This window comes from Ictalurus punctatus, chromosome 23 (genome assembly GCF_001660625.3).
Source record: "Ictalurus punctatus breed USDA103 chromosome 23, Coco_2.0, whole genome shotgun sequence".
In the NCBI taxonomy this organism is placed as follows: Eukaryota; Metazoa; Chordata; class Actinopteri; order Siluriformes; family Ictaluridae; genus Ictalurus; species Ictalurus punctatus.
This window is the reverse complement of record NC_030438.2, coordinates 11,241,860-11,251,713: the sequence shown is the minus strand read 5'-3', so window position 1 is coordinate 11,251,713 and position 9,854 is coordinate 11,241,860. Positions and strand designations below refer to the sequence as shown.

At 36.5% G+C, this 9,854-nt stretch overlaps 1 protein-coding gene across 4 annotated transcripts; it reads right to left on the bottom strand.

Annotated features, from left to right (window-relative positions):
- Positions 1-311: 311 nt before the first annotated feature.
- bloc1s5 (biogenesis of lysosomal organelles complex-1, subunit 5, muted) lies at positions 312-7,932 on the bottom strand. 4 transcript variants are annotated; one of them, XM_017452851.3, is made up of 6 exons: positions 7,683-7,932; positions 5,775-5,861; positions 5,074-5,159; positions 4,770-4,899; positions 1,534-1,592; positions 312-1,430 (listed from the first exon to the last, which is right to left on the bottom strand). In XM_017452851.3, exons 2-6 carry the CDS (start codon positions 5,791-5,793, stop codon positions 1,257-1,259), a joined length of 468 nt encoding a protein of 155 aa, XP_017308340.1. In that variant the 5' UTR covers positions 5,794-5,861; positions 7,683-7,932; the 3' UTR covers positions 312-1,256. The 4 variants fall into 4 exon arrangements, with proteins under 4 accessions (XP_017308340.1, XP_017308342.1, XP_017308339.1 ...); XM_017452853.3 differs by having other exon boundaries at positions 5,074-5,156; XM_017452850.3 differs by lacking the exon at positions 5,775-5,861.
- Between the last annotated feature and the right edge of the window lie 1,922 nt (positions 7,933-9,854).

Genomic DNA, 9,854 nt, shown 5'->3' with positions numbered 1-9,854 from the left:
TGCAAGTATGAGGCAGCAATGCTATTAACTGCACCCCCGTGCCATGCATGAATTAATCATGTTCATTTAATAGCAGTCATTTCTTAATGTAAGCACCAACATCTTTAGTGTTGTTATGGCATCACATTAATAGTAAGTGAATGGATCAGACTCATTGTACAGAATTCAAGCTAGTATATCGGATTTGATTTAAAGATTTTGTGTATGCAATGAAATCACATTTTGATTAATAATTAGGGCTGGGCAAAAATATCATTTCTACGATATACGATGTGCACAAAAAAGTAGTAAAATAAACAAAAACATTAAACCAAGTTTGACGATACTTTAATGCCTACAAAGTCCAAAAATATTATTCTTTTTTTAAATTACGTAAAATCAACATCCATTCAGTACCATTTATGTGTAATTAAAAACATCTAAAAAAATACATCACCATACCAAAGCTAAGTGTATCGCAATCATTTATCATGATATCAATATATCACCTAGCCCTATTAACAACTAAACATTTTTATGTAAACCACATGTACATGCAGAGCGTAAATAAGGCTTTCACACTGGTGGTTTATTCCAAAACAGAGCACGGTTCGCATGAAAAATTGTTAATGTGAAAGCTGTCACGTGAACTGGGCAGCCCACCATGGTTCCAAACCTGAGACTACCTGTAGGAGGTGGTCTGAGAATGAGAACATACTCCTTCACGGGTTCCACACTTTTTCAGGAAATAAAGTAACCTGTGCATGTGTTTTAGTTGATGGCGGCAGTATTAATTTCCACAACACACATGTAGTATGAATTTCAGGAGATTTTGTGGGACACAGAAAAGGTCCACTGCTACACATAATATCTGTTGCGCATAACAGCACCAATTTTTTTTTCAATATAAATTGTGATTCGCGTTATGTTCTCCCTGCGCGTTTGTGATGCTGGTAGATGAATGCAAATGCACCGGGGCTCAATACAATCAAGTGAGCCTCAAACCATACTGTTGGGAGCGGTTGTTGGGTGGCCACTGGGAACAATCTCATTCGGATTGCAGCAAACCTGCCCAGTGTGAAAATCGCGTAAAGCGAGCATCATTCTATGTAAAACAAGTTACAAGCTTCCTTAGCCCTTCTCTATACTTTGTTCAGCAAATTGCTGTCAACAACATAATGAGTTTAATCACATCTCGTTGAAAGGTGGCATGTGTCTGCGGAAAAACATTTTCTAACAAAAACACTGTCCAAAAACAGGAACATCCGTGGAAGACATCAAAAGTGGGAGAACTTGGCAAGGTCTTTCTTCATCTCACTGTACTGGGTACTGAGTCTGCCCACGGCTTTAGCATGCTCCTCGTCAACCTCCTCCTTTAACCGAGCCTGCTCTTTCAAGAAGTCCTCCCAGTCAGCTTTGCGCTTCTCCATACCCTCCTGAAGAATTACGCTCTACACACACACACACAAATATTACTCCAGTCACAGAATTTAGTATGCACAATTGTATCTTATTTTAATTACTTTTCTATAAAGTAGTAGTATTTGGATTTACATGCTGGGTTTCTAGCTCCATCTGCTGGATTTTCTGCATCATATGATTTACTGCTTCCACTGTGTAAGAGAAAGCATACATTTTTCAATTATTCATTCAACAACTTATGATCTGTGGTTTTAATGCTAATAATTTTGTTTTTAACAGTAGAAATACTATTTGTCTCTCTAACCGGCTAGTCAATACAAGTGTGTGAAATCATTAAATAAGTACATAATAGGGCTGCACGATTATGGCCAAAATGATAATCCCGATTATTTTGATCAATACTGAGATCTCGATTATTTATCACGACTATTCATTGATTTTAGGGACAACATATTTTTATTGTACAAACAGACCGCTACTTTCACCTCCATGTTGTGCTACATTCCTGCTAATTCTTTGCATGAAATTAGACTGGTCCTTAAAATGCATCGTCTCATAGAAGCAAAATATAAATAAAATTGTACCCAAAATATAGGATAAGTAAACATAAAACTGCCATCAACCAAATGAAAATATGCAATTAAATATAATAATATGCAACCAAATGAAAACAATTCTGGCCTATGCAGAAAAGGCAGTAACAGTGTTAACAGGAGGAGAGATGCAGCCAAATCACCCAATAGAGTGGTGCAGGGATGACGTCATTTTGTACTGGTACCCGGAAGTTACCATCACACTGGTTCCCTCGACAAAAACCCAATAGGATTTCCACATAGGCTTTTGGATTACTGGAAAAAATAAGCTCTGTGATAAACGAAAGTTTACAATACTAGCATGTTCTGTCCATCAAGATAATTTTCACAAACCAACACATTTATGAATTTTGAACCTAAATACAATCGCCAGAAATAAAAAGCTAATCGTACGCTACAAACGAACTACCCCATGGTCGTTCGACTTCAACGTCACCATCACCAAGCTTTCGATAACTTTTCCAAACTTGATTTAAAAATTTTCCAAAATACGGATTCACTCTGTGGATGAATCTTTATCCACGTTTTTTTTTTTTTTTTGGGGTGGTTGTGAACCAGTTTCAGGGATCTACAGTAACAATTTCTATACAATTACCAAAAATTTAGGAGCACGGTTGAAGTTTAGGTTTTTGGGTGTTTTTTTATTTTTTTTTTTTAGAGATGGTAACGTTAACGTGCTACAATATAACACATAAGTATGAGAAACCTTGAGCTTGTCAATTATGACAAAATTTAGGAACATTGTGTGAGCCATGATAAATTAATTTACCTTCCGATAAACTAAATTTAATATTTTCAGTTAATTTTATAGATTGTATGCAAAAAACAACCGTTAACCTTGTAAACAAATACAATAAACATTAATGTTCAGTGTTTGAAGTCTGCTCCTCTTAAATATATTTAAAGCTACACTATTAGACATTTTCCGCTGTCATGGTTCTGGGCTGGAGTCTGTTCTCGAACCACTCTGCGTATATTGTGTATATATCTGAATAATCTCATATAGGATGTGATTGGGTGAGTTCATTTACCCGTCAGATGGGAAGCGCTTTAGTTTAATGGTGTTCATTAGGAATGCACCGATCAGGATTTTTACGACCGAAACCGGTCCAGATACCAATCTTATTTTGTTTCAGCTTTAATCAGGAGGTCCGTCATACACAGATAAATGTAAGCTCTCTGCTCATTGTCACTGTTAATTGAATTAAAATAATAGCAATGATAAATACTGTTGGTTAATTGATAAATAAACAAGCATAAAATATTTATTTTTAAATATCTTAAACAATAAAGAGTCCTAATTAAATGTGTAACACAAAAATTATCCATATTAGGAAAAATGCTAATAGCCTTCTATGGAAATAGCGTACTAAGCTTAATGTCAAATTGATATTAAATGCAACCCATAGTAATCAAGCATTATTTCATTTCTCATTTTATTTATATTTTATAAGTTATTATAATACCTATTTTTATATTAAATGATTTATTTATAACTAAGTACATTTTCTGTCTTTACATTTTAGTGGTTTTATTTTTGTTTATCAGTTGTTCCTTTAAGATGGGTTCCCCATTACAGTGTCCATGTGTGCTGAGAATATTGCGTTTTTTGGGGGATTAAATCAGAACATGGAAACTGGAGTTGACTTTTCTAGTGATATCTGGCAACCGTGAGTTTAAATGAAGTCAATGCTCTAGTAGATTTGGTGTAGAAGGAGAGCAGCAGCATACTGTATGCTTACAGACTGAACAGTTACTACGCTTGATTATGATTGGTGAGGAATTATTTAATAAAAGTTTGAATTAAACCCACTTTGTAGCGTTAGCATTATTATTAATTTACTCCGCCCGACGCCACTGTGTCTACACGAGCAGGTCACAGTCACAGTTTCAGGTCATTTTGCGGGATCAATAAAAGATAGCAGTTTGTGAGATCGGGAAGTTGAAGCAGATGATGTACAGAGTTAGTTATCATAATGGCTTCTCTGCAGTATTTACACACTTGTTCGGCTGACTGAGATGATGAAAAGCAGTGCGAAAGTAACTGTTGTGCCGTGTACATATGTAAATATTTATTCACAGTCACACAAAGTACTTTTCAGTTGCAAAAGCGTGATAGTGTCATGATTTCCGAAGCGAAGCTGGCAGCTTGAGGGCTAAAATGCTAACTACTTTTTCGGGTTTTGGCATTACAAAATGACGTCATCTCTGCGCCGCTCTATGGTGATTGGTTGCAAGTTTAAGAAGCGCTTGATTGGTGAATATCGTCACCATCATCAATAACGCAGTCGATCATGTCCATGTAATCGTGGGCAGTCAAAATTGTAAGCGCGATCGATATTCGATTAATTGTGCAGCCCTAGTACATAAAACATTTTTATAATTATAACAATATACAATATATTATATAATAATTACAGAAAATGTTTACACATTTTCACAAATTATCCTTAAATTAAGGTTATGATCAAACTAGTTCAAACCACCACTACTTTTGAATAATGTCATTTCAAGATGCTTTAATTTTTTCCATTCATTCATCTTTACTAATCACTCGTCTGGGTCATGGTGGATCCGGAGCCTATCCCAGAAACACTGGGTGTACGGCAGGAATACTTTAATGGGGCAGCAGTCCGTCACAGGCCACCGTACACATACAAACTGTAACTGAAACTGTAGCAACAGAATCCAGCCACAGAGTGCCACATTCAAGCCATAAAAGAAGTTATTGAATCTTGTGAGATTGATGAAAAAATGTATGCTTTTTCTACATACAGCAACTGAGAGCGTCAAGTAAATTTGCTTTCATGGTCTTGGTGCATCTGGGCAGTACTTGTTCTTCGGTCTCAGTCACCAACTTGTTCAAGTTTTCTAGTAGACGGCACTCCCTAAAGCCCCGCTTTTCCTGTAGAACAAAAATATTCACTAGTATTGAATGGAAGGAGTAGGTTTACACGTGCTTCCACAGCCACACACATGCAAACACAATAGTGCTTCATAAAAAATGTAAAAAGTTATAAAAATGTGAAAAGCTCTATAAGATTAGTCCTGAAGCAAACGAGTACAAAACTTTTCTCACCTCAAATTCTCTTAAAAAGTACCTGATCTCTCCTTGTAAGACTGGCCTATGGTCCAGTAACCTTGACTGAATGTCACCAACATCTGCTGATATTAAACAAATGTATATCAAATTGTACACTCTACAATTATTAAGTTATTTTTCTTTAAAGATAAATAAGCCTAATCAGTAGCCAATTTTCTTTAATAAATTCACAGATGCAAACTGTAAGATTGAGTACTGTAAAATAAGTAGTTACAGTGCCTGAAAAGCACTGTATTGCTATTACTAATACTACTACTTATTATTAACACTTTTCTATGATTAATACAGCCCAAAATGTTTAACATACAGACTCTGTTCAAACTGTGCTTCAAAAAAAATCCCCCCAAATAAATACCCCTAACTATTAAATGTGCCAAATGCAAAAATAAATACCCCCTCAATGCAAAGTACTCCCAAATAAAAATCCATCTCATTGGTAATACCCCCTACCACCAAAAACTGCTGTATGCCCAAAACTTAAAAACAAATAGCCCCTCAGTCTTAATGCCCTAAGAAAATACAAATAGCCCCTCATTGCTAACTGCCTCAAACCCAAAAATAAATGGATACAGCACCATGCTAAATTACCCAAACATACAAATAAATTCCCCCAAACACATAAATACACCCATGACAGCTAAATGCTCCCAAACCCAAAAAATGACCATTTGTAATACCATAGGAACACCCTAGCATCCATCAGTGATACCATTGCAACTGCTACTGCAACTTTTATGGAGAAAACCACACATTTTGGCAGTGACCTGAATGAAGCACAAGAAAAGGGGCAAAACGAGAGCAGGAGAGGGGAAAGGGTATGGGAGAAAAAAGGAGAGGAGGAGAGCAAGGCAGTATGCTGGCAGGTGATGCTTGCATTATTTTAAATGGGAATGATTTAAATGAACAGATAAAACAATCAAATCAATTATCAATTTATAATGCATTTACTATTTATCATAAAATGGTAAAAAATTATTCTTATTTTGAACAGATTCATATATTGGTCTATCAAGGTGATTTGCCTAGAACTATGATACTTACAATAGTCCTTCTCTACATAGTCATCATTTGTGAATTAACAGTAGGCCTAGACCAGATTCTGAACAAAGTTGGTCACATATCAATTTGAGGCTACTAAATCAAACTGTATTGCATCTTCTTTCAACCCCAATTCCAAAAAGGTCCATTCCATATGCACTAATGCACCCCCATACCATCAGAGATGCAGGCTTTTGAACTGAGTGCTGATAAAAGGCCAGATGGTCCCTCTCCTCTTTAGTTTAGAGGATGCGGTCTGACCACAGAACAGTTTTTCACTTTGCCTCAGTTCATTTTAAATGAGCTTTGGCCCACAGCAGATGGCAGTGTTTCTGGATCATATTCACATATGACTTCTACTTTGCATGACAGAGCTTTAACCAGCATTTGTGGATAGCACGGCGAACTGTGTTCACAGACAATGAGTTCTGAAGGTGTTTCTGAGCCCATGCAGTGATTTCCACTGCCCAAAGATCATGGCCATACATTACTGATTTTCACCCTTGTCCCTTGCTCACAGAAATTTCTCCAGATTCTGTGTATCTTTTGCTAATATGTATTGTAGATGATGAGATATGCATAGCCTTCGCAATTTTACATTGAGGAACATTATTCTGAAATTGTTCCACAAATGTAGACACAGTTTTTCACAGATTGGTGAACCTCTGCCCATCTTTACTTCTGAAAGACTCTGCCTCACTAAGATATTCTTTTTATACCCGATCATGTTACTGACCTATTGCCAATTCACCTCCATCTGTGTCTTTTTAATAACACTTACTTTTCCAGCCTTTTGTTACCCCGTCCCAACTTTTTTGATATGTTGCAGCCATCAAATACAAAATTACCATTTCCCCCCTTAAAATGGTACATTTACTCAGTTTAAAAACATTTGATATGTTTTCTATATATGAAAACATATGAGTTTAGGAGATTTGCAAATCACTGTACTCTGTTTTTATTTATATTTTATACAGTGTCCATGTCCCAACTTTATTGGAATTGGGGTTGTACAATCAGTGGATTGATGCATTACGAATCAAAATCGCACCACGTGGCAGCCTGACGTTCAGATGACAAATATAGGTTTTTTTATTATTATTATTATTATTATTATTATTATTTTTATGCGCTTTCAGCTGCATTACACAGTGATCGAGAACTGCTCACAGCTTGCACTCTCTTTTTTAAATTGGGGGCAGAAAACATAGATCTAAAAAAAGGTTGCTGATAAAAGAGTAAATAGCATTTTTATGCTTCCATTAAGGCCATGATTCTCTTATGGTAATATTTTTTCCTGTGGTAGATGCCTTGTTTTCTTAGGTTGATTTCTGGTAAATTATTTGCCTACGATAAGTAAAAATCAACTAAGTTACTAAGCCAAGTTACTTTATTCCTTTCACTAACGTACGATGGGACTAGCTTAAAGGTAATAGTCGAATTCTTTTTGTACATTTACCATTAACGAAACAATTCGGCTTAGTTATAACGTTTCAATAAAACTGTCATGCAACTGACAGTTCTCATGTGTTGCCATTCTTACCTACCGTGAGCTATTTTGTCCATGTTCACAAGACGTCAGTAAAAGAAATAATAATGACTCCTAAAGCATTTGTTTATATCCGACCTTTTTGTTATCAGCTTACACAAATCAAGATTATTTACAATACGTGGTACTAAAATATCACACTTTGAAATAATAAAATAAAATTTTAATTGGCAAACTACTAACAAAAGACTTCCAACAACAATAACTAAACCGCAACTTCTCCTTCTTCTTCCTTTTCTTCTGTTGTTTTTATGGCGGTTGGCAAACCAGCTAAAATGGTGCATTACCGCCACCAACTGGACAGGAGTGTGAAGAATTGACAGAGATGAAAATAATAATAATAATAATAATAATAATAATAATAATAATAATAATAATAATAATAACAACAACAATAATAATATGTAGTTTTTATTATTTATATTTTGCTATCCAATTCTTCATAGCCCATACAATGTAGTATTAGATGCTGTCTCTTCTTGATTACAATTCATATATAATCCTGTTTCATGTTTTCCTACTCTTAGTAACGACTTAAACTGGAGGGTTCAATTCGGAGACGAGTTATTACAGTAACTTCTTTCTGTTGTTAATTACTATTATGCTTATACCTACTTGTTTTTGTATACTGTAAAATTGTCTCCCACTTATTTCTTTATCCCATATATCCTGCGATCTTTTATTCACAAAATTCTCTATTTTTTCCTTATACCTCATCTTTACTCAGCGTTATTTGAAAACCTACTTCTGAGTGACCAACTGCTTGTTTTGCCAATCTATCAACCATTTCATTCCCATGTAAACCCTATATCTATAAGTCCTTCCCATGTTAACCTTGAATCCATCCAGACCACTAAATATCTAATAACTGGAACCTGTTCTAGTATTTGCCCATAAAGATCTACCCAACTTTGTTTTAATAAAATTAGAATAATATTAAAAACCCATCTTTGTGCAACCTGTGAAACACCATGAAAATGGCACACAAGAAATGGTAATACTGAACTGGGCAACGCAATGCGTCCAATGGGGCAATGAATAATACCATCTGAGGCAAAATTGCAATGTCAATATCATGAGGTGAACATGCATGTGTGAACAAGGAAAAAACAATGTTATCATCAGTGTATGGCGATGATGAGCCCTCTTTGGTGGCCCATTTAGCCACGTCACACATAATTTGTTAAATACAGTGAGGGAAAAAAGTATTTGATCCCCTGCTGATTTTGTACGTTTGCCCACTGACAAAGAAATGATCAGTCTATAACTTTAATGGTAGGTTTATTTGAACAGTGAGAGACAGAATAACAAAAAAAAAATCCAGAAAAACGCATGTCAAAAATGTTATAAATTGATTTGCATTTTAATGAGGGAAATAAGTATTTGACCCCTCTGCAAAACATGACTTAGTACTTGGTTTAAAAACCCTTGTTGGCAATCACAGAGGTCAGACGTTTCTTGTAGTTGGCCACCAGGTCTGCACACATCTCAGGAGGGATTTTGTCCCACTCCTCTTTGCAGATCTTCTCCAAGTCATTAAGGTTTCGAGGCTGACGTTTGGCAACTCGAACCTTCAGCTCCCTCCACAGATTTTCTATGGGATTAAGGTCTGGAGACTGGCTAGGCCACTCCAGGACCTTAATGTGCTTCTTCTTGAGCCACTCCTTTGTTGCCTTGGCCGTGTGTTTTGGGTCATCGTAATGCTGGAATATCCATCCACGACCCATTTTCAATGCCCTGGCTTTGAGGAGGAGGTTTTCACCCAAGATTTGACGGTACATGGCCCCGTCCATCGTCCCTTTGATGCGGTGAAGTTGTTCTGTTCCCTTAGCAGAAAAACACCCCCAAAGCATAATGTTTCCACCTCCATGTGTGACGGTGGGGATGGTGTTCTTGGCAGCATTCCTCCTCCTCCAAACACGGCGAGTTGAGTTGATGCCAAAGAGCTCCATTTTGGTCTCATCTGACCACAACACTTTCCTCTTGTCCTCTGAATCATTCAGATGTTCACTGGCAAACTTCAGACGGGCATGTATATGTGCTTTCTTGAGCAGGGGGACCTTGCGGGCGCTGCAGGATTTCAGTCCTTCACGGCGTAGTGTGTTACCGATTGTTTTCTTGGTGACTATGGTCCCAGCTGCCTTGAGATCATTGACAAGATCCTCCCGTG

Coding starts and splice junctions, on each gene's coding strand:
- bloc1s5 (XM_017452851.3), bottom strand. Junction 4,900..5,073: donor ACTTTTTAAGAGAATTTGAG/GTGAGAAAAGTT, acceptor TTTGTTCTACAG/GAAAAGCGGGGCTTTAGGGA. Junction 1,431..1,533: donor TGGAGCTAGAAACCCAGCAT/GTAAATCCAAAT, acceptor GTGTGTGTGTAG/AGCGTAATTCTTCAGGAGGG.